At 28.6% G+C, this 26,805-nt stretch overlaps 1 protein-coding gene across 2 annotated transcripts in view; it reads left to right on the forward strand.

Moving 5' to 3' along the window:
• The window catches only part of LOC126899326 (uncharacterized), a 143,749-nt gene that overhangs the window by 94,368 nt on the left and 22,576 nt on the right, over nucleotides 1-26,805 (forward strand). For both annotated transcript variants that reach the window (XM_050674120.1, XM_050674118.1), the window contains exons 5-6: nucleotides 18,144-18,273; nucleotides 21,691-21,869. In XM_050674120.1, coding sequence (XP_050530077.1) covers nucleotides 18,144-18,273; nucleotides 21,691-21,869 — 309 coding nt within the window. The remainder of the gene's footprint in view (nucleotides 1-18,143; nucleotides 18,274-21,690; nucleotides 21,870-26,805) is intronic.

Here is a 26,805-nt window from a genome sequence, read left to right on the forward strand (position 1 = left end):
AATATCAAAACTTTAAAATGAAAAAGCATTTTAATTAAATCTATTTTACTATCTTGGAATATTTCTCTTTAGTGATTAAATTACAATGTTTTTTATTTTCTTCTGCAATTAAACGGTGTTCATGATAAATATAAGTACAAATATTTATTTTAACGGTACTTCTAAGCATGAATTATAAAACAAATAGATATTTTTAGAAGTATAAAAAATAGAGTAGTTTATCGGTATATCGTTAAACTTTCATGCCGACAAATCGTATTAATATATAAATTGTTTGAACAAGCAATTTTTCGGTAGTGCATTTTTTATTTGTAACGTGACATAAAATATTTCCATTTGCACCCTGCATTTATGTCACTTAAATTGGATTAGGTGCCACGTTTGAGTCGTAAAACACAGAAAAATGTGAATAGTTAATACTGACGTACATATATACAACCACAAGCTTACAGAACTACATACAAATCATTTTATGGTTGTATGACTTTTCGGTTAAAGTATTTTTTTAAATATTTAAGGTAGTCATGAAATTACAGCGTATCTAGTGTGTTTAACATTAAATAATATTGCATAGATGTTTCATATTTCTGTTGGCGAGTTGATAGCTTTTTTCTGTAATACTCCATCCGGTGTAAAACTGGCCTACCCAGTTACCCGTCATCGTCAAATACACTTGGATTTTATTCAATTTTAGGAGCCCTTATTTTACTAAGCCCCTGGCGTGGAAGAGCAATCCTCTCCCATTGATCTGCGTTTGAAATTATTAGAAACCCAACCTCTTCATGATAAATTCTTAAATAGTGTTACGGGGGCTTACTGAAAATTATTTGTCAAACATGAGCCGAGTCTGACTTCTTCAATTTTTTTAANTCTTCATGATAAATTCTTAAATAGTGTTACGGGGGCTTACTGAAAATTATTTGTCAAACATGAGCCGAGTCTGACTTCTTCAACCAATTTTTTTAATGAAATAATTATCAAAAGAAAAATATCAAATTTAATGTTCAGTTTTATAAATTTGAATGTGTGTTTTATGATACATAAGATATAACGCGTTATGATTTTATTTTCGTATTATATGGTAAATCTTCACTTGTCTAAAGGAAATTTTTTTATTAAATAAAACGACATTTTCTTGTTATATTAAATGTAAAAACTCACTAAATCGGAAGAATTCATTTAAAAGATGTACAAAAATAATTCCAGTTGTCTCTGATTTATGGGTAGCTTTTAAAGCCTTTCAGTATTAATCAGTTGAACACACTTATTGACGTTGCTGTTACTTTTCTTTAGCCACGTGTTATTTCTGGCGCGTTTGATAATCAAACAAAACATACTGCGCAATTTCAATCAAACAGTAGGCAACGATTATTTCTCTCTCGATTGACGTTTAACTGATGCAATCCATTTGTGGTTTATTAGTAAGTTTTTTAGAAGCGGTTGAATTTTCTGTGAGCTATGTGTGATTATACCGATTAGTTTTTATTTTTAAATGAATACTGTTTTACGCGTCACTGTTTGTCTGGTGTAGAATATGAGATACAATATCATTGTTTACAGAATGAGAATGAGTGACAACAAAACGCAGTCTACTGATTTTGTCAACTATGTTTAATTACATTTTAATTAATGTCGTTGGTGTTTGAATAAAGAAAAAAAAAAAAGAAATAGCTACGACGCCAAAGCTAATACCGTTGATTTATTTTCAATCAATTCACTGCCGTTACAAATTTTTAATTGTTTTTATACATGTAAACAAGTTGAAACGTAGTTGAATTTGTTTCGTACAAATAACGAGAAATTCCGTTGAAGTAATTATTTCCCAGTTGAAAACATCAATGTGACAACAAAACTCCCACTGGCCAACCTATTGAATACCAAAAGTTTTGACAAAAAGTATATTGCTCTTCTAATATACTTTTGAGCACTCTTTGTGATCGAAAACGTCGAAAAATTAAAGGACACGGTTAACTAGCAGTTCAAATTTAATATTTTATACAAAGTCAACCAATGCACAACGTCCATAGCCGAGGGAAAAGTTTTTTCAAGATTATTCGGTTTGTTTTCGTTTTAGGTTGTCTTCTTCATTGAATGCGCACTGATAAAAATAACGACACAAACACGTGATGAAGTGGGAGTGGGAGTGTAAATAACATCGGTACATAGAATAAGAGGATTAATTATTATAAATCATTTGTATTGACAAAACAACAACGATAAAGTAATATATTTTTTCTCGGAAAAAATGGTTGGTTGTATTTTGGAGATTTCTTGATTTGGATTTGGGTAAAATCAAATAATACTTTCGAAGTAAAAAGTAATTTGATGACCAAATAGCTTAAGGCTGTTAAAAGAAAAAGAGGCGGTGAGGAAGGATTGCGTCGAATTTTTATTCATTTGTTTCGATTGAAAAAAACACCGAAGTTTATTGAAGGATAAATTGAATTGCCCATCCATGAGTATCATTGTATCATTAAAAGTTTTTTTATGAATTTAATTTTTAATTTTCTGTCAACATCAACAGAAAAAAAAGTAAAAATTTTACAAGTTCCATTTAGTGCACTTATAAAACTATGAGGATAGCGTAATTAAAAATATAATTTGTTTCATTTTATAAAAGTGATAAACAAAACCCCAACTACTTGAAATAATTATGAAAAATTAACGAGTTTCCGAAATGAGTAAAACTTTGGTTTTTTTTTTGTATATTAAGCATTAAAAACCTCTTTGTACTGGCTAGTGACTAAGTTCGATGAAAATAAGTCGACAGCATGAACGTGTTTTTAAATTAATTCTAGATTTCACATCACTTGAAATGTCGTTGATTTATAAGTCAATAACAGAAGTATTATTATCGATCATGATTCGCATATTTATATTTATATGTTATAACTACGAATTAAAAATACAGATAATATGTCAATGTCAATTAAGTTAGTCATACAAAATTGTTTTACTGTCTCCGTTGTCCCTTATATTTGGAAAATTTGAATATTTCAACAAGTTTTTAATTTTAGTTACATTTTAATAATTTTTGTTGAATATCAGATAAAACTAATTCAACAAAATAATTTAATGTAAAAACAATTACCATGGAAAAGTTATTAATTTTTTAAAGTTTTATACCAGGGAAAAGTGCTTTAAGGTCAATTACCAACATAATATACATCACTATTTAATTGTAATCATGTATAATAAAGTGTTTAATTGGATGCCAACAACATTTTTTCGAGTGTATCGTTTTATTGGTAACGTAAAAAAAATGTTCGTATTATTTTATAAATGTCAGAACAATTGTAATTTGAATAGCACGAAATTTGGTAAAAATTATTTGCTTTATAATTTAAGTAAATTGCAATAGGAAGACCTGTCATCTATGTGACAGTCTGCCACGAACAGAAGTTCCATATATAATGTACACAATACATATTTAACCAAGTTCGTTAAATTAAACAAAAAGTTACTTTTTAACAATTGTTTTAGAAAGAGATTAAAATAACTGAAAGTCAGAACACAGCTGTTGAACTTCCAACAAAGTGAGGTGCAGTTAGCGCACNGAAAGTCAGAACACAGCTGTTGAACTTCCAACAAAGTGAGGTGCAGTTAATAATAATAGTTGATGAAATATTGTTAAGTAATTTTGATTAGTATAAGCCTTGTATTCATTCAATTTGAATGGTTATGATTGAATAAATAAAAAAATATAATAGTGGCAGCTATCCAAACTCGAATAACAAGAGAATAAAATGTTCATTAAATTAATACAAAATATAAATATATTCCATTATAATGGAATATATTTATATTTTCTATGATAACACGAAATTCTTCTAAGTTCGTGTTATTATTTAATAAGCACAAAAGTACGTTGAAAATCATGTTATCATATCAAATTTTTGTAAGATATTTTACACTTTAGTAAAAAATAAAAATGCCGAATAAGATAATGCGTAACAGGATGATAAAATCATAAACATTAATTTAGGATATATTTCTTGGGATGCGACGAGAACAAGTTAGTTTTTCCTGAAAAGGACTTGAAACTATTTACGTTTGACTGAGTTTGTAACTATTGCGAATGGTTCTTAAGAATATTATTTTATTGAAACGAGAATTCTTGGCAAAATGTGTTTGGTCTGAGTTTCTGATTCGTGCAGGCCAGAAGAATACGTTTGTCCTTGCATACCAAAGGAAACGCCTATAAATGTTCTCGATTACTCTGAAACAATACGGTCCGCTGAGCTTCGCGCTTGGCTATGTACACACTGTGTTAGTATCCATTTGCATATTTAATTTACCAAAAACAATGCGTTTATTTGAAAGCCACAAAATTACTAGCCGACAGTGATGTTTGCGGGAGAAGACTACACGGTCGAACGACAGAACAACGACAAAGGTATCCGAGACCTAAATTTGTTCTCAAACATTGAACAATTGACGATGTGTTTTATACTCAACTTTGAAATAAACATTTTCATATTTTTTTTTTATGTAACAATAAACAATGATTTTTACGTTCATTTTCCATAATCGATTAATCAATAAACACAGAAGTTATCTGGAAACTTTTTGAAAAGTATAACAATACCAGAACTTTTTATCTATAAAGTTATTACCTAATAATTATCTACAGAACATAAAAGCGATAGGACAAAGTATTAAAAAGAAAAATGTTGTCTATTCCATAGTTTCAGTACGAAACTCAATGTCGTTAAAAGTTGTTTAGTAGTGTAGTAAAATAAGCTTGAAATTAAAAAAAAAAATGTTAAGATAATATTGAAAAATTTAGTAAAAGAACAATGTTGTTGTTTTATTGAATTAACATATGTTATAATAACCAATTGGTGTTTTGAGTCTAAATATGTATGTTTACCTTAATTCTACTAATTTAAGCTCGACTAAATTGTTTACTCTATATATTGATAAATAAAATCCGAAAAATAAACGTTTTCGTTATTGCTAAACAATTCAACCCGCTTACATATAGTTGTTAAACCGTACAAATTGTTTAACAAAACTATCGATTTGAAAATTCAAAGTCATCGATGACAATTAAAATTTAATGTTGGAATTAGCTATTCGAACAGTCTAGTCTTATAAACTGTATTCCTGGACAATAATTAATACATTAGGATGTTGTGGCAATTTTCTTATAGGTAAACGGTCGTGGGCAAGCATTAATGCGGTGTGACGTTTCCATAAAGGTGAAATGAGACAATTCCGTGGTGGTAGTGTCCGGTCGGGCTGAACGCCAACTATAACGTGGTATTTAAATTAATCGCAGGTCTAGGGAACCATCGCACCTGACGTAAAGCGATAATCGTAGTAATAATAATAATTCATAAACGCTTCGAAGCCCCGTGACACTAACAATATTATAGTTTGTAGCAAATGCATGCGGCGCTGTCGGTAATCCACTAAAAAACGGACTATAAAATTCCATACAAAAAACAAAACGAAAAAACAACGTTATTTCATGTAACGCTCTAATCGGAAGAACACTGTTTTTAAATAGGCAATGAAATTTCCGTGACGTGGCAGTAGCGCATAATCTCTTGAGCGTATTCCGCACGGCTAATTATAGTCGTGCAATCGATACATCATTTATTTGATGTTGTTGAATTTAAAAACAATGTGCTTTTCAAACCAACTGTATTGGAATGTCATTATAAATCTGTCAGTCATTTCTTATTGTTTTACCTAAAACTTCATCCATTAAATGTGTATGCGTTCAATAAAATTTTGCTGTCAATGATTCCTTCAATTTTACTAAAATTCAAAACAATTTCAGTTGTTATCGCAAAAAAACAAATGTAAATTTATCATTTTTTTTTTTTTAATAATAAAATGTATAATTTAAATTTTTAACAATTACTGTTTTTCCATAAAATAATATATTTATTATTCTTTTTAAAATTCCACTATTGTTGATTTATACGAAAATTGGAAAGTTCTTCGTTTTATTATTACTATATAACTTTATTAAACAATGGCGTATTTAGAGGGTTTAATGTGGGGGCAGATGCTTTTATCGTATTTTATTTCTATTGAGTTTATCTTCAATTTATACAATGAACTTAATTATATTTGGTTTTTAATTAATAATGAAAATATGTTACAAAAAAAAAAATTAAAATAATTAATGTTTTAAGTGTTTAACTTTGATCGACTGGGAAAAAAAGTAGGAGATACCGTATTTATTTATTTATTTCCTATTTATATATAAATATTGAAAATTCATTTCGAATTTTGTGTACTTTTTTTGAATAGCAAATCTTGTTTCTATTTATTCTTTCAGTAGGTATTTTTGTCAGACATGGGGATATCCAAAAATTAATATAAAATTATAATTTTAGCGTTATTAAATATGTATAAATTTATATATTACTTCAAATTTGGTTAATTGGAAAAATTACCTCATAAAACCACTCCCGTGAGGATTTACCTAAAAATTAATACCAAATTTTAATTCAGTGACCGAGAAAACATGAAAATAGACCTTTCTTACAACTTAATTGTCAATAATCTCATTAATATTAGCTTTTTCCTACTAAAATTTAGGTCTGGAGTATTATGTCCTCATAATAAAATTGTATTATTATTCGACTTACTATCGATACTTACTTAAGTACACAGAAATGAAAAACAAAATAATCATGTGTTTGAGAAAAATAAATCGGAAATGTTGTTGTTTATTTTTTCAAATTATTACAGAACTAAAATAAAAAATATTTATCTTGAATTTATACATTAAAGCATGTGTATTCTATAATACAAAATGATTTATATCTAAGTTCTTTCAATGGTCAGATAATTCGGTTACTATGGGATTTGTATCTATCCAAAAACTATCATTGGAACATAACAGGAACATCCACTTTTTTGAAAACAACCCCATTGGCACGATGAATATAAAAGCTGACGTTGTTTTCTATTTGGTTAACTGATAAACCATCTGCAATGAACTAATTCGCATGCAAGACCATTCGAGTACATATATTATTTTATAGATATTGTGGGTATTACGAAAGAGTGTTTACTCCGGAATTATTTATGTAATAAAAAGTAGAATAATATCGTATATGGACTAATTAAAAGTAAAAGTAACTTTTTATGACGAACCTAACTCGGATACAAGGTATGTTTTTTAAATAAATTTGGCGTCTTTATTAGTCAAGATCTCAAAAAAATATCCTTTCACGTGCTTATAGGCTTAAATATTACTTAGAATCAATCATAGTTATAGAAAAATAAAACTTCTTTATTTTGAAATAAAGATAATAGTATCATATTTCTCATTAACACTTATATCTACTAAGGTTATAATAAAAGCAAAAGATATAATTTGTAAAAATACTGTCATTAAAATCAAAAGAGAATTAAATAATGAAAATAATACTTTCTTTTATTGAAAAAGTATTAAGTTATTATTAGAACTTTTGATAATATTATTAGAAAATAATTTTCAATTTTCATTATTTCTTTTTTTTTATGTTCCTTGAAGTGGAAGAAATATAATTTTAAGAGCAATAAAAAAAACTAAAAGATATTTATCTTTGTAAGTAATTTAATTCTATATCAAATAAAATAAAAATTGTTGTATAATCTTTTTACTTTAATATTCAATCAAATAGCATACACATTGAAATATAATAACAGCAATATTGAGATCTTAATATAAAAAATTTTATTTGTTAAAAAATATAATTATATTAAAATATAATTCAAGAATTACCGGAACAAGATACATTAAAGTATCATGTGCTTCAAAAATTAACATTTCACACTGTTGTGTAAATTGAAAAATGTATAGAAAGACTTGCAAATAAACATCAAAAGTAGGGTAAAATTCAAGTAAAAAAGTAAATTTTTGTTTGATTGCTTTACTGGGGTATCATATTTGACAGCTTAATTATTATTTCTTCTGCTTAGAACGTGTTAACTAGTAATTATTAATTTTTTAAATATTTATGTAGAAATATTGAATGATCATAAAATATTAACAGTGTTTTCTGAGGTTCTTTCGCACGACGCTTGTCTTGCACATCAATCGCGATGTCATTAAAAACAATAATTACACACTCAATTTGTACATAATTACAATTGCTTTTTAGGATTAAATGGCAGTCTTTTACATGACGTTGAATTTCCAATAGTGTTTACACATGCGACCATATATAATATCATAACGACGTTTATATTTTTCACATTCCCAATATAAAATAACTATTCGTTTATTTGGCCTCAAGTCACGTCTCCTTAGAGTCGCATCATTTAACATTATTGTTGACTTCATTATTTGTTTCACTTCTTGTTTTATGTGTTCAAAAAGTGCCGTAAAAGTTTTTCGCCGCACCATTCATCTTGCTTTTTAAATGGAATATTTCATAGTTCAAGTCTGTTCACCATTTTCTACACTTCATTTGTACATAACACACAAAGTTGCGTAAATTATGTTATTTATTTCATTTTATTTTTTGAATAATAATTATCATAAATCATCATTAAGAGTTGACTGCCGCATTAGCTCGGTGCACATTACTAACGCCGAATAAGAAAGTATAACTTTCTACAGTTCTTTTATTTTCTTTTTGGTGAGTTAAAAAAATGTTTTAATTTTAGGTCACTTTTTACAAAAATAGTAAAACAAAATGTTGTGTTTAATGAGAAAGTAATTTCAGTGTAAACCAGGCAAAATATTAAGTAGCCATTTGAAATAAAAATAAAAAACTCGTTTCAATTAGATTAATATTTTTTAGTGAATTCAATTTAGGTGTTTGGCATCGCATCAGTTATTCATCAAGATATCTTAACAAATGGAAAACGTTTAATTAAAAATGAAGTACTCTAGATAGCTCTATGTTAATTATTTATGTAAAAATTTGTGGTCGTTAGTAAAATGATTTCTTTTGTGTTTTAATTAAGGTACTTTCACACACTATAATAATTTCACGCTCTTGAAAAAAATTCAGCACAGTCGAAAATTAGCATATAGATTATTGGCTATGTATGATTTATTGATTTTTTAACCATGCAACTCATGCAATATGTATATATAATTTTTTTCATTTTGAAAGTTAATAGCAACTTGTGTTCTATAGCTTTCAAAAAAAAAAAAAAAAAGAATTCTNAATTTTTTTTTAAACCTTTAAAAAAAAAAAAAAAAAAAAAAAGTATTCTATTCCTCCTCATTCCCCTTAGAATTTAATCAAATTAAAATTTTTAAATAGAAATATATATGTTTAACTAAATTATAAACTAGAAAAATGATCTTTTTTTAGAAAATAACAGGTTAATAACAACTTTTGAATTTTAACTAGTATTTTAAAATATATTAGTATTACAATATATTGGCAAACTAATAAATAATTTACCTAAGAAAATTACGAATTGATTAGTGATACTAGGTAAAAAATTGCACTTTTGAAATAGCATTTTAAAATATATTAGCATTTTTAAACAAGGTAGGTGGAGTAGTGTGGTTTTTTAATACTTAGCTATAAAAATAACAGATCCGCGCTTCATAACTAGTCATTATAGTAAAGATTTAATAACTTCAAAAATACTGATCCAAAAATTGTTTTTGATCAATTATTTCCTTTAGTGTTCAGGAGAAATATACCAAGTGTTCAGTAATTAAGGAAACAGATCAGTTGTTACAAATAATGAGAGCAATAGAAACCTATTTCCATACTTACTTAATATCCTATATAATAATAATACGTTATTTACATTATTCTTTAAGATTATTTTATTTTAAAACGGTTAACTATGTCCGTTAGAATTATTCATGTTTATGCGTATGACGTTGAAATTTTATTGTTTATAAAAAATCTGAGTGCATTTTGTTTACGATCGACTGTACTCCTGACTGGCCAAATGGATTTTATCCACCTTTTGTTCATCTAAATACGTCGGTAAGAGTCGCCATTATCGAAAACGATTATGGTCTCTTATCGACAGTAGTAATTGATATGAATACAGCAAGCAACTTATTTTTTCTGTTTTTTATTGAATGTGTTATACAAAGTTATACACGCTGGCATATAGATATATAATGATTACATAATTTATAATATACTTTGCAGAAATAACCTATGTTTTTTTTACTAATTTGATTTCATAATCTTTTATATGAAATTTCAATAAAAAAACTGTCTATAGTAAATTAAACATTAATTATTATATATAATATCACAATAAATTGATAAATATATGTTTATATAAATTTGTTTAATGTTATTGTAAGGTATATTTTTCAAAGATCATAAGATATATTTATAGTTTTATTTAAGCTCATTTTATTTATTTTTAAGTTAAATTAAATTTTTACTTTGTATAAATAATATATTTTAGTAAAATTATTGTTTTCAAAAGATAAGCTTATTGTGAAGAAAAAACTAGACGTGTTCCACATTCTATTGACAATCAAGTATTATGTGTAATAAATAGCTTAACCAAAATTAATCTGTTTCAATATAATTTGTATAAAATTTCAACATAAACAAGTTTTAATACTGATAAACACATTCGACACAATGTTTAAACATTTTAAATTGTTGGATAAATCATACTCATTAAATTAGTTTTCAAATGAAGATTTGGTAACTGCAAACAAATACAAGATTAAAAAAGTTTATTGTAAAACTAAAAGAACCAAGTTATTCAATGTTCAACTAAGACTAATTAATAAATAAATTATTACTTAGATATATACAACATATAGTAAATAGTAAATAGTATAAAGAAAACGTATTGTTATGACGATATAAATATCTCACTAACATATTTATTTAAACCAAAATATTTCTTTACGTTTACTAGATAAAGATGAAGAAATTATACTACATAATAATAGATTTATTGTGTAATGTTTTTATTAAATTAATGTAGATTTTTATTTTATTTAGTTTATTGTTAAAATCACTTAACATTTTTACAAAGAACTATACCAAACTATGTTTTGCGATCACTTTAATTACAATATTCAATGATAGGGGTTCAGAATTTAATAGACAGGTAGTCCCTCCAAAAACAAAAATAATAACTAAGCCTTGGGTGTAATTTAACAGCTATATTAATTGAACCGTTTAAATGTTATGCATTTTACTTCATTGGTCTCCGACAATTGCAATTCTGTGAACCGTTATTTATTGCTAATAAACTTAGATAAAAGAAAAGTTTTCATTTGAAGACATCAGTATAGCGATTTCTAAACTTTTGTAATTGAATCAAAACTTATTTTCGCATGCATAAACTTATTTCATTCATATTCAAAGTACATATTAAACAAAAATACTTGGTACAAATCCTATAATTTCCTATAATTAATAGGATATTTAATATTACATAGGTCAAAAAAATCACTGATATATATTTTTAAATCCTAAGTATTCTAATGATTGTTTGAATTGAACGATTAAAAGCCATAGTAGTTAGGTTAATAATGATTTATATCAAACAATATATTAAAAAACAAAACAAATAACTCATTTTTTTTTTTATAAAAAAAATCAAAAGATAAATTTTAATATTCACAACTCTCATTTAATTAGAATTAATAAATTGGAAAAATAATTCAATTCAAAATATATTAGTTATTCTGTTCCAACAAATTCAATCTATCAAATCATAATTCCACGAACAAGATTGGGAATAAATTAAAAATGGTCAGTAATACAAAAACAATAATAATTATTGACCTAATGTAAAAATAAATAATATTAATGATTACAGGTATTGTATATTCTTTAATCATATTCTGGTAACCCTTATGTTAAACTTGTAAACTTTCATAGTTTATGATCACTGTTAAAACAAAAGGCATGGAAATACAATAACTTTATTATGCTAAACGAACGTAAACTGTGAATTCCATTAAATTGAACCACGTTCCTTTATTACACATAAATATCCTATATATATTTAAAAAATTTAACTAATTTTGTTATTTTTTTAATACAGCAAATAAAAACCATTTCTGGCTTAAATGACTTATTACATTGGAATTTATAAAAGTAATTTTTGGGTTATTTATTTTGCTTTCATTAATCAACAAAATTGTAAATCTTATTAAACTGTCACTTAAAATTTATGATGACGTCTTGTGTTATAAATGAAAATTTTACTGAGGTAAATTACTTACCTTACAGTAATAGATATTGTTTTTCAAATATTGACTGTATTTTTATTGACTCGTCATTAAAAAATAACGAGAGCATAGAAAACACAGAAGAAAATAATTCAAATGTAGAAGTACCTCCACATAAAGTTGAAGGTAGTGCAAAACTTGAACACCGAACAAAAAAAACCGCTGGTTTAACAGTCCGAAAATGGAATGCATTGAAAACTTTTGTTAGAGAAGCTTTAGATAGATCAACGAGAGGAAAATTTATCGGTCGTAAAACTATTGTAAAAAATAGTAGTAATGTACAAATGGCTATCTCAAAATCAAATATATCGCTAAATTCAATTAAAATCAACACTGCAAAAATAAAAAAAGTGAAACCCAAATTAGTTCCGTGTAAAATTTGTTTAGATAGTTTTCCTATAGAAGATTTAACGGTGCTTAAAACTTGTAAGTGCTATTTTTGTAAAATCTGTGTAAGATCTTATATTGAATCGGAAATCAGCCAAGGATCCTATTATATTACTTGTCCGGATTCCAAATGTCCAAAACAAGGACTTATAACCCCACTAGAGATTGGAAATGTGGTTGGAATTGACATGTATCATAAGTTTATCGGATTCAGAATAAATAAAGATGTATGGTTAGATAAAGAACGAATGTGGTGTCCTCAACCGGGTTGTGAAACTATTTGTTACTTGAGTGGTAACACTATCCAACTGGTTTCTTGTCCAACGTGTCAAGCAAACTTTTGCTCAGCCTGTACTACAAATTGGCACCCTAATCAACCATGTCCTCAATCAGAAACTCGAGATATTATAGAATCAAATTCTGATTTGATTAAATTTTGTCCATGTTGCAATGTAGCCATTGAAAAAAATAAAGGATGTGATGTTATTAAGTGTAAATGGTGTGGTCGTACGTTTTGTTGGAAGTGTCAAACCCCGTTGGTCAATGATTATTTTCTAAACCATTACTTTAAAGGTGAATGTCAAAAGAAATTAGGCCTTTCAAAATACTCAATTCTCCTTTATCAAGCCCAAATGATTGGTATGTTCATTGTCTTTGGGTTAATATTTTTAGCTGTAAGTCCATTATTACTGGCAGCTTTACCATGTTTAGTGTGCTATAGATTATTTTGCAAATTTAGAGGAAAAGGTAGACGTTCTACAAAATATACGTCATCATAAATATAATACAGTCAAAAATTAACTTTATTATTTTTTTATTATAATTTGAAGTAAATTTTGGTTTGTATTATTAAGTACTATAAATTAAATGTAAATTTCTTGTCGAATATGAAGTGGAATGATTGATAATGTACAAATAACCTATTGTTTGTTGGAATAAATTTTTTTATGCAATTTAGACGTTCCTATAAAAAAAAAGCAAATTTTTATTCAAGTTTAGAAAATGAAAGTAACGTTTTAACGTGTCTGAAAGACTTCATTTAAAACGTTTTCCAAGTTAATATAATATTAAACTTTTGTTTAAAATCCAACTATAAAATTGTATAAAAATAACATTGAAATATGAAAATAGGTGTAGTAAATGTATCAGTCGCCCGGGAAAACTTTTTCGTCTAGATAATTGATGTACTGAAAGATTTAGTAACAGCAGAGAGTTTAAAAAGAGATTATTGAAAACACAGAAGTGACCCGCAAATCTAATGCGAGAGAAATTTGCCATTGTTCGACAAACATAGTCAGGATACACTAATTCGGGTTATGAGTACATTTTAATGACTAGAATACTAATTATTTTTGTTACTGAATATAAATCCGGTCGAACTGAAGTAAGCAAACTTATTCAGTCTAGAAAATACGAGTGGTAATTTAACTACAGTTTGGTATAACTGTAAACCAAATTAAATGTTTCGTGTAAATAATAAATCAAAAACATATCTGCCACCAATTAAAAGTAACAAAACGTTTCTCTTAAGTATAAGCCTGTTATATTAATTATTACATTTATAATTTTATCGTAAACTTTTGATATTATTTTGACACTATTGTAGTATTAAAATACCCCCAAACAATAGAGCCTAGTACAAATGGCATATACAATATAATGTAACAGCTGTATGACAACGTAACGCCTATCTCTTGATACTTTTACTTTTAAACGTCAACGGTGTACAGTTTATAATAATTGTTTACAGAGAGTAAAATAATATTTTCCGTGTTAAATATACGTCGTTCAGAAGTTTACGAACACTTTGTGGCATTCAGAACAGCTGTTGGCTGTTTTTTTTTAAATTGCAGTTCAGAAGAAAAATATATTACAGTCAGCGCAAAATCGACGCTTTTGGTTTAGAAAATAAACAATAAATATTAATCACTTGTGCGGATCTTAATTTTTTGTGCTGCATTATAAATTGTGTAGAATGCTAAGTAGTCTGTACCGTAAAAGGTGCAGATCGCTAAAGTTTAGTGGAAGGTAAACAGTTGACAGTTGTTTTTTAACTGATTGTTCGGCCACTGTTTGTTCATAAGCATTACTGTTTGATACCGGAGCGATTTGGTTTATGAAAACAACAAAAAAGGAGCTTATCGAATTTAATTGGAGTAAAAGCATTTCGCTGTGATACTTGTTCAATGGAACCGGCGGTTTATAAGGATTATTCAACGGGATGGGTTAAACCTTTTTTTTTTTTGCCATAGTAAACGTGCCCGGAAACCACCAGTAAGGACAAATATTATATCGTCTGCCGTATATTATTTTATTAAGTAATCGAAAACGGTTAAGCAAACTTCCTGACAGTAACAAACTACACCTAATACATAAATAGTCTTCAATTCATATACCATATAAAATACGTTCCATTCACTTGCGTTTCATCCATTTCAGATTTCCAACATGTTTTTATCGTTGTAATTTTATCTGTTGGTAATATGTTGTGAACTGGTGATTATCTTTTTTGCTACTTTGATTTGTTATTGTATTATATACATATACATATATATATGTAGCATCAAGTACAGTTCACATATGCAATAATCGTATATATATTTTTTTTTTTGCGCACTGATCGTTCATATCCGGAAAGAGATTAAAACACAGTGAAACTGTGTATCGCACGATAGAGGTCAAACAGAAATAACCCCTTGTGCACTCTATCAAGTTTAGCACATGCAGACAAATTGAAAAAATGTACATTTTTCCAACAAAAATAAATCGGATTTAACAAAATAAAATATATTCTCTATTATTTAGTATACCATTGCTTATTTGCAGAAAATAAAGTAATTAGTAGTTTTGAAATTATTTGTTAAAATTACAATACAAGTGAGTCAACAAGAAGTCTTAATGCCGTGTACTTTTTTTTTTTTAATCATAAAAATTTACTCGTAATGTAATTACTCATTTAGTGCACACAATTGAGAATTTCAATTTTCACAAAAACTGTTGTAATTCATTTGTGAATGGTGTTAGTGAAAATGAAAATAAATTCTAGAAAATTATTTTTACATAATGGTGACTCCGCCATGAGATTAAGTGTCGCAAAAGAAGGTGTTATTAATTTTAACTTTTCAATTTGTGTGTATCTTATCAAAAAAAATGGCAACTGTGACGTTGAAATATATGGTTGTCTAAAAATAAATAATTTTGCTATGCCAAACACAACGTAACTTTTTCCGCTATGGTTCGTACAGTAACGCGACAAATTAAGATATTAAAACTCGAGCCGCGGTGGTCAAAATGTACAGAGTTACATTAAAGTGTAACGGAACTTACTGGCGTGTTCAAATGGTATAATAATATACCCTTTATTTTATAACGTTTTAAATGAATGTATAAACAGCTATAGTGGTGACAGGTCGGTCGTGCAAGTCCCCCGTGCAATTTAAGAGCCGAGGAAAAATTGCACTCGGTAACGCTTTACGGCCGTATTGCTGTGCGTTTAAATTTAGTGCCGGCGAAATCGACAAAGTTACTCTTCGGGTTATTTGTCATGCGATACACTCGTGTCTGCCTAGTGTTTTATTTTTCACTTTTTTCTTGCTCGCTGCTGACGTTTTCGCGTACAACGCCATTTGTTTGTCGACTTGGCGCGCTCCCCCCTCACATCACACTGCGGCCCCTCGAGGGATGAGGCGTCGAGTTGACTTGTGACCGTGTGGGTACTGCCTACGCCGAATGAGCGGGTGGAGGGAGGGGGCAGCGGGGTCGCGGGTGCCGTCCGTAAATTATGCGTTTCCAGAAAGTTGTACGGGGCCGCCAGAACATGTTTATATTGTTATTATTTGAAGTCTCCTCGAAAAATAGTTTACATTTATTAACGTCCAATCCCAACGCCGTTTCGCAGCAACTATATCTCTTCCACCAGCACCATTTTGTCAGTACTTCCCTGGAATTCTTTCACCTTATTATTACTCTTGTCCGGGCGGCAGACGCGTTTCAAGCGCGAAGGAATAATTAAAAAATTACGCACTTGTCTAGTAATAAATTATCGATAGTTTTTTATATGTACATTTAAATTTGTAGTAATTGTTTAGTATTCATCAAAGCTGTCCTCGAACGTTTTCCATAACGAAAACCTAGAACTCTTCTGTATGACGTTAAAGTGCTGTGAAAAGTTTATTATTCAGTGACAGTTATTTTTTAATTTTACATCAATCGAGTTCTCGGGAAACGATAAAATTATCATCGTTCTGAATTAAATTTCTTCTTAAAAAGAAAGCTTTGTTGCATTTTTGTTATTGTTTCCTTTTTTCACACACAAAACTGCTAACGGTTAGTTATTTTTACGGTCTTCCATTACTTCTACGCATTGAAAGTTAAAAGTCAAACTTGTTTAAACCCATTATTTCTAACATGCTACATTTAATAGATTAAAATTAATTTTAATTTTAAAAATAACTCGTTTTTTTCGCTGGGTTTTATTTTTTTATAAGGCGATTTTCTTCGTGGCGTTACGCCTGGGTGAATATTAAAATTTAATAAATAAATAAATCTGAGTGAAAAATTGTTGATTTTGTTTGTTGGAACAACAACTCGGAGCGATTATTGTTTGTAGCTGTTCATTATTACACAGGGGTACTTACTACAAACAAGAAATACGAGAGAATATTATGTAGTGAGAAAACGCTTTTATTTTTACAGAATACATAATATTATGGTAGCGTTTACTACCCGGGGCAAGTTGGGCGAATAGGCATGCATGAAGGCAAGAGGAATATTGAGGAGAGGTAAGTGGGGGTGGTACGCAATATGCGGCTGCCAAAAAGCGTAGTAAAGTACCAACATCCCCAGCAGTGACCTCACTTTACGATTTTCCATTATATTCGCATATTGCATTGCTCGACAGCACCGTCACTGGTGTAAGCAGAACGTTACCGCGGGCGGACGGCCAAAAAAAAACTAAAAAAAAAAAAATTGAAAAGAAAAACCCGCTATTTGCCGGAAAATCGTCTTGTGGAGCCGCAGAATAAAGGACCGGAGCAGACATTATGCTGAATGCGAGTGCATGTATAGATAACATTTATAAGACTAGTGATGACCCAATAATGTTAAGTAAACGAGTACGCACAGTTTACGGAAGAACACGACAAAGTCGTTAGTCCTTTATTTTTATGGTTTGCATATCTCCCGAGAAATTCTTGGCCATCTAAGCTGATTCGTGAAAACAGTTTATCACCAAGAATATAAACACATTGCTGTTCCAGGTCGCGTTATTATTTTGAAAATAATTTTAAAAAAAAGAACGATTTGAATGCTGGAGGAAAAAATTCTAATTCTAATAGAACGTTCGTCTCCAAGAACGGGTAGAGGTGGTCTTATAAGTCTCGGGACCTTTTTTGCATGCCGTTTACACTTTGCGTATGCGACTCAAGTCCATTTTAAGCATTAGCCATAAAGATTTACTTTACTGTCCGTCATTGTTATTCATATCTCGTTTTCATGATTAGGACCAGTATTTTAGGTTTCTTTATTACGAATGTTGTTTTTTTTTCTCTATAAAATTTTAAACATTCTTATAGAGAACTTTTATAATGAGGAATTTATTTTACAGCACCTGAAAAGAAGTTTGAAGTATACCAAAAACGAGTCAACAACGACACTCTACGAGTCACTTGCATGGCTTCTGGCGTTTTCCCGTTGCCGAAATTGACGCTGTTCAACAACTCGGTCACAGAAAAACAGTGAGTACCTCCTATTGATTCTATGCAATTTTATGTATAACTGTTTTTGATGTATACGCAAAAAATATTAAATCTCGGTAGTATTTTAATTTTGAAATATTACCGAGATTTTACGCTTCTAAGCGTTGTAAAAAAAAAAAGTTCATCGCAGGATTACCTACTTTAAATAAAAACAAAAACCTCCGTATTTGTTTCATTTATCTCATTTGTTTTTAAATGTCTGTCTTTTTAACACTATATACGGTTTATTTGTACAGTAGCAACTGACGATAAATTTAAACATGTTTGCTAGTTTTATACGACGATCGTAACACCGTTATTTAATATGATTATTTCTTTTATTATGACGGCCGATGAAATTTGAAAACTTAAATGAATGGATCGTTAATAATAAATTAATATATTTAACCGTTTTAACAATCTCTTTTAAGTAAATCCATGTTTATCGCCTGCTTTGACCATTATTATCCACTAATAATTAATTATTAGCATATTTTAAACTTACTTATAGTACTTTGTAAAGAGTCTAATAAACTCAAGCCTATTTCGCACATAAAACGGAACACCGAAGAAAACCCTAATTAACTAATTAGACAGTTCTTTGAGTAAAGAATTTCCTTTATGACTTAAGTTTACAAAATCCTATATTAGTAGTTTACGGGTAATTCGACGTTGTGGAGTTATGTTTCATATTTTAATAAAAAATGAATTCTTTGAGAGAAAGAAACTTTAATTTATTTAAAATTCATTTGCAAAAGTTGATTCGACGACTACTATTGTATAGGACTTTTTGTGTGACTGTCGATGATTCGGAAATGTGTTGTTCGTGTTTAATCTGAGCAGGGAAGTTGATCGTATTGCTTTTACATTAATATGATTTTTTTTTTTGTAATTCGTATACGTTTTTTTAGAGTTTTTCTTTAAGATTCGACTTCTCGTAATATTATTTCCATTGCGATGAAATGAAAAATACAACGTACACCGAGAGTGAGATGAACGTGAATTATTATTATTTTTTTTAGCTTTACATCTCATTCAAATCACTTCGAATGATATTTTAATATATGTATATTCACGGCATCTGAATCCGGACAAAAAGAAACGTTACAATAATCAAAGAAAGATTCGTTGGATTCTCTAAAACAAGTTCATAACTATCTATTACTAAAATTAAATACGTTCCTATCTAATACGGCCTATTGGCAATTAATCGCCGTTACTAAGTTCTATCTACGCACAAAGACCAAAAACACTATTGTACGATAACGTTGAATTATGTAGCCAGTTTTTGTGCTGTCTCGGATAAACGCAAATGACGATTTCATTACAATGTTGTTAGTCGGCTACAAAAACCATCGATCCTTTTCGGTAGGCATCGGTACCTACTTATAACGAAAGTGTCACGTGCAGGCAACATGAAGTAGCTTCAGTCGACAAAATAATGGAAACGTCACTGGTGGCACTGTATATGTTAATATTAACACAGCGGGAATGCACAACAATGGATTACTGAACAGATGACAAATATACAATCTTATTAGTGTTCTTATCGACCGACAATATGATGTTTCTTCGTTAATTGTTAGCAGAGAAATATATCATCAGACGTGACACTCCGAATGGAATCGCCACGTCGCTCGTAGCAAAAGTCTCAATCTTGACTAACAATAACATAGCACGATTGATTTACCCTGCAACGATAGTTGACATACCACAATTGTTAGTAAAATAACTGAGAGTTAGTCGAATTTTTCAGCTCCATCATCACACCGCATTAATACTGTCTTTTTTCATATTCGATAAATCTACTTAGATGACTATTATTGTGTACAAAGATAAAAAGACTGTAATTGAATTTACTGAACTGAACAAATCAATTCCCTCGATAAAAAAAATCTGATAATAAACAAGGTGAGACTATAAAAATGTCTTATTTTCCGTTTATGAGTTTTATGTTTCGAATTGAGTGACTGAGTCATATTGAAAAAAAACTTTAACAATAAAACACAAACCGGATTATTGAAACTTGATATTTTTCAATAAATGTCATTGTTACACTACTATTTTCCTCAGAAATGGTCTTAAGCCAGTAAAAATCTGAAGAAATCTGCTATTTATACTATCTTGCCAAACTCTACTTAGGAATGTAAACGTCACTATTATTTACCACCAGTGTAGAAAAATATTCGGAAATCAATTTTCTCTCAAACCAAATGGGCAGATTAGTTTTGAGTACTCGAGGGAAAATACTAAATTTTTCTAGTGCATGTACCAAGTTTTACGATAAAAAATTATATTATTACATTATGATCAAACCAGACGTGCTGCTCAACACTTTCGATTCCTTCATAAGTTATTTTTCTACGAATGTATAGACGGACTTCAGAATTACTTTTTGTTATTGTCATTGGGTCAAAATAGGACAAGTTTATTTATTCACTTTTTTTTCATTACTTTTAAAAGTAATAAAGAATTTCGAAGGAAAATGAAGTACAACCTCATTTTATCAATTTTATAAACCGCAATGATGTTATTACTGATCACGTAATTACTTGCATTGATATTAGTTGATATAAAATAACGTCAATAAATTTGCTAATGACTGCAATTGAAAATATGTAAAGTAATATAATTCAATTAGCTTATAATGAAAATTTTGGAAATAACGAGAAAAATTACACTATTGCAAATGAAATTAGACTTTTTGCGCGAACAAGGTGTTATTACGAGTACGTCATTTCATAACTGTTTGTTCTATAAAAAATTAAAAAACTCTAATATTGTGACGCGTAAACATATTTCATGATGCGATTTTAAACTCCACAAATTGGACATAATTGCGAGTATAAACGACCAGTGCTTGACTCCTCGCTGATTGAAATTAAACGGGTTATGGTCCGGATATGTAAATTTTATTTGTTTCCGATTCAAAAGTAGAACCCATTAAAGAGCGACCCGAGACAAAAGGCATTTTGGGTGAAAATCGGAACGACCCTTCCTACTATTTCCCATGTGTTTCCCGATATTATTATAAATTCTCCCCATCAACAGCTTGTATATAGGACCACTCAGGTTTTTATTTAATTTATACGCTTCCTCTTTTAGCTTTTTATTATTGTCAACAGGTTTCGATTTAGGGATTCGTAATCCGATGTGATAGCGTAGCCATAGTTTTATTTTATTTTTAGTATACATTGTCCATTTTACGACTCGCGGACTGACCGAATTCGATTAAGAAAACTAAACGCGTTACAAAGACCACCGCAACCAAATTTTATCAAAATTTTTCTGATATACAGTAACTTTAGATATCTCATTAAATTAAATCTATCGAAAACATAATAATTTGTTAATTTTATAACTTAACTATGAAAAAATACTGATTTATACTTTCTTTTACTGATTAACTAATTACAGAAGTTATGCATTGGCCAATTCCCGTTACGACGTCAATCGGTTAAAAGACGGATACTATGAAGTAATCATCAGTGTTCTTATTAATGAATATGATATCGAACCTCAGTCTTCACTGGATTGCGAATTAAAGATACCGGACACGCCGTACGTCAAGAGAAAGACATTTGTTTACTTTCAAGGTAAGTTTATGGTTTTATATAACGATAGAATACTTTGAAATCTGATATTGTCTTCTTCAATAATAAAGTTATTGAATGATTTCCGGTTATGTGAATCCACAATTTAACATTTTTTAAAATAATAAAATCTTTTAATTAAAATTTTTCAACTCCTAAATTATTGAACAGCATTTTCATCGTCAGTATTTACATCCACCGAGTATCTAGAACACCTTATAAACAAAGTTTTCGCACAATGTATTTAAACTATTTAACCTAACATTTTCAGTAAGCTTTAGAAATTAATATTATAATAAAGAAGTTTTTGCTATTCCATTTATTGTTGAGATATTACATTTTGAGAATAGTAGATAATTGGAAAAAAAATGTTAAGTAATCTTGATAGTAGACATCCAGCGCTTATTTTAAGCCACTTTCTTGTGTAGAGCTCAAAACATCTTATTTCCCGAGCAAATTGATTAAGAAATGTTTTTAATTTTATTTTATGAAAAAATATTTATTTTATCGATTACAATAGTGTTGAGTTTACGATTATTTTCAGAATAATTCGATTTTAAAAACGAGATAAACTGGTGCCACTAATGTACATTTGAACTTTTTATTAATTGAATAATCGAAAAACAACTCGCAAAAGATGATTTCAAGTTGTTATTTTTCAATAACTTATAAGTAACGAAAGTTAAATGGCAATATCGAATCCGAGTTTTTTAATATTTCAGCCGTGTATAACAATTGTCAGGTCAGAGTATTTCTAAAATTAATATTTTTGATAAGAGAATTTAAGTAAGTTTTAATATAATAGGTTGTATTATGGTACTTTTGTATTGGAAACGATTCTTTTTTCTCTTGATCCAAAACAAAACTATTATGCTTTAAAAGTTAAAATAGAAAAATCGTCGCGTTCGAACGTTTAAATTACACAGGAAATTAAAGCTACATAATCAAATGAAATTCGCAGATTTAATTCAATCTAGATATTCCATAAGCAGGGCTGTGATTTATATGCGTTTATAAGTTATTTTGAACACACAATCGGCCAGTACAAATTTTTAATAGTTGACTTGAAAACTTAGTAATGTGTTTTTTCTGATGTTATAGTTTTAAAGGATTAGGGAGATTATCTGCAACTAAAACAAAAAATATTTCTGCATTACTATATAATCCTATGACAAAGTTGCACAAACTTGGGACTGTTCAAAGTGGCTCAAACAAAATTTAAAAATGCATATAATTCACAGCCTTATTCATAAGGTTTTTATTGTTCCACATAAAACAGATAGCGTTACTCTAATAATGAAAATGATTTTCAATATCTGGTACATCGGTTAGAATTCCATTGAATATGAAAAAATATTAATTTACCGAGATATTTGTTCCTTTGTAGTGCACAGCCGATAGCTCCGTGATGTAATAAAAACGACGGAAAAAGTTTAATATATATGTGTGAAATTATTATTATTTTATATAATGTAAGTCAAACTCTGTAGGCGGCATTGATCCTCAGCCGAAGGCGCTGTTGTAGATGCAGTTTGATTCGCTTTTGCCAGACTCGTACCTAAAAGATATTTAAAATTTAAATCGAAAATGATAAAATATAAATATATACATATATAACCGCCGTGAGAAAACCTATATTATTTTTAAGAATTTACATAAAACATACGGGGTGCGACAACACAAATAAAAACCGTTCAAAACTGTTTTTTAACTTTCATAACGAGCAAGTATTATATCTATTGCAACAGGAAGTGAATATTTTTCATCGAAAAATTTAACGAGTTATTTTTTGTGGAATCAAAAGTTGAACGCCGTAGTTGTCAGAAAGTACCGAATAAAGTCAAAATTCAAAAATTCAAATAATAGTACTTGTTATACTGGATCATAAAGATTTATAAATCCAATTCAAATTACGATGCTCTATCGACAAACGCTAAATATTAGTGAATTGACTTAGTTGCTTTTACAAATAAAATCTGCAAAAGATTCAACGATTATGATCTACTCAGATTTTCGATATTTCACCGGAAGTCTTGCATTTATTTTAAGAAATTAGAAAATTCAGTTATATCATTTGATATCGTTTTCATTATTTTAGTGTATTGTTTTGATTATATTATCTAATTCAGTTATGAATTATAAATTGGAAATAGAACGGAGTAGAATAATTTTACACAACTGTGATAATACTTCCTATGGTTTGACAAATAATTTATAATTTATTCAAGTATCACATTATTTAGTATTTATTTAAAATAGATTTGCCATTAAACGTATAAAGCAAATTATTTAAATAGTGCAAAAATAGTTTTATTGAAGTAGCAAAAAAAGTGAATAAACGTTTGTGTTTCATTTCTTGGGAAATATTCTCGAAAAATTTCTTCTAAACTTGGAAAGAAGAATAAAATCCAAATAGTCTAATTTTTTTTGGACTTTTTTTCAAGTTTTCCATATTTCTGACTAAGTTTTTATTTTCGAAGAAATAACAAGACGAATTAAATTTTGACTTAAATTCATAAATCAACTTAACAAATTAATTTTCAATGATTTGTTAGTAATGATATTATGAATGTTATGATACTAAAAAGTTGATCCGAAGTGCGATTAAATTTACTTCCATTCGAGTACATTGTTCTTTCATTTTAAAACAATATTTCATGATCAAGAAATAACTGACCTCCAGCTTATTTTGATTAAGAAAACAAAAATGAGGGTTATATAATCACTATATGTACTCATTAATTTTACATTTCACTAAAAATTTTAGTAACCATAACGTAAAATAGTATTTTATAAATATAATTTAATAAGCGTATATCATTAAAACTTTAAATTATTCTTACTGGATTATTTACATATCTAAAAGTATAGTTTTATGTTGATCATTATGAATAAATAGAATTGGTAACAATTTAGGTTTATTATTTTATTAAAAATATACAAATAATTCATAATAAATAGTACATAAAATTTTAAAATGAAATGTGCAATTCCTTTTCATTGTAATTTATTCTTCTAACTTTATAAAACTATATTTATTAAATAATTATGTGTTTCTACATATTTCGATTTTGTGCTGCAAAAATATAATTACATTACTATCAAAATACTTCATTAGAACTAAAACTAAAACTAAAACCATTTTTATTTTTCTTGAAGCAAATTTTTTTATTAAAAAGTATAAAATTTTCCTAAATAAAATAAAATATTTTTCAGCATTATTTTTATAACTTTGTGTAATTTTTTTTTTAAGCAAATAGAACAGCAATTAATGTTTAATAAAGAAAATATTTCATTTGGGTGTTACTACACACTATAACTTAATGTATATCATTTGTATAAAACTTAATTAACGTGGAAACCACAGGGTACTGCAGTAGAGTTTTTCAATTTAAAGTTTTCTAATAATAAAAATAAAAAAACCATTTATGGCGGTTGATTCTCTGGTATGCTATTTAATTAATAAGTGATAACCGCATAGGTGAACGCGGATATAAACTATACAATTATAACTGTTGTAGGTTTTATTTTTCAATTATAAAATTCATATTTTCTAGAATAAATCGACTTATTTTCCGCGAAGAAAAACAATCATAAAAACTTCCGACCTTATTCTCTGTACTACTGAGAAATAATAAAATCTCTGGTAGTCAATAAATCTTGGAAAAAATTTATGTTTGGTCTTGGATGAAATTTTAATAAGTACTTATATAAAAATGTTTTAGTTGAGTTCTTAAAAATTACCTAAAATAGAAACTATAATTACAACTGTTATTATTATTGGAATTTAAATCACTTAAAGTGAGTTCATAATAGTTATTTTAATTAAAAAATAAAATAATTATATATATATATAATGTTAAAATTTACGGAAGCTATTACGTTACATAAACCTCAAGTTGAGAATAATATCACTTTGCAATGTGTGTATACGTTGAGTATATTTAATTTTATCGTATAATTAATTCATACCTTTAAGCATCGTCTCTGTAGTTAAATTTTTACGCCGACTTACGAATAATTTACGACACTCCAAACTGCTCTCTGGAATGGCGACGTGTGTCAAGATACTTTAAATGATAAATTTACCGCCTGATGAATTCTGTAGAATGAAATCATGAATTAAAAGTGTAGAGATAATTTAGGCCTCTTGTCAGAATGCATTATTATTTGAGCTCAAATTTCGCCAATAAAATCAACAGTTTATGTGAGTCGCTATATACTATTTAATTATCTTGTGTTCACCATTATTTTCTTCTGACGGTTATTGTTAATTGTTGGGTCATTTAATGAATAATTTACTACATCATTAATTAGGGCCCGTCATTAGCAAACATTATCTGCTGACTTTGCTCGTTTGTAATTTCTAGTCCTTTAAAAACGCACACGGCTCCCGGATACCATTCACCGAAATCGGATTTTCGCCCCATATGTTTTATTTTATCTTCGGCAAAAGAGTTGAACAATTTCGTTCCTATTACAATAATAATACTATGTATTGGTATTATAAGATTTTCTCATGTTTATCTATACGTCATCAAGTTATTTCAATAACGGTCTTGGTGCGCAATGGGCTATAGAATATGGCCAAATAAATTGACTGTTTGACATGAGCATCTAAATATATATTCTTGGTTTTCCGCAGTAACCTACATTGGCTAAACAGCGCATTTTCTTTTTTATCCTAACCTACCGACGGTATTATTATTCTTGTGAGGGTGAGGGACAATTGGATATTCAGACGGCATCTTAAAAGCCAATTTTTGGACGTTATTTCAAGAGGAATCAATAGACGGAGAACAGTGGGTATCGACTGCGTGGGAAGAAATAATTTGATTTGCTATCGTCGGTCTGTATTGAATGTAATACGTCGACGGCAGACAAATCGGTATTTACGTTTTATAAACGATTGTTTTCTTCGTCCTATCACCGGCACGTG

This window comes from Daktulosphaira vitifoliae, unplaced genomic scaffold, assembly GCF_025091365.1.
Source record: "Daktulosphaira vitifoliae isolate Bord-2020 unplaced genomic scaffold, ASM2509136v1 Scaffold_2, whole genome shotgun sequence".
Classification (NCBI taxonomy): Eukaryota; Metazoa; Arthropoda; class Insecta; order Hemiptera; family Phylloxeridae; genus Daktulosphaira; species Daktulosphaira vitifoliae.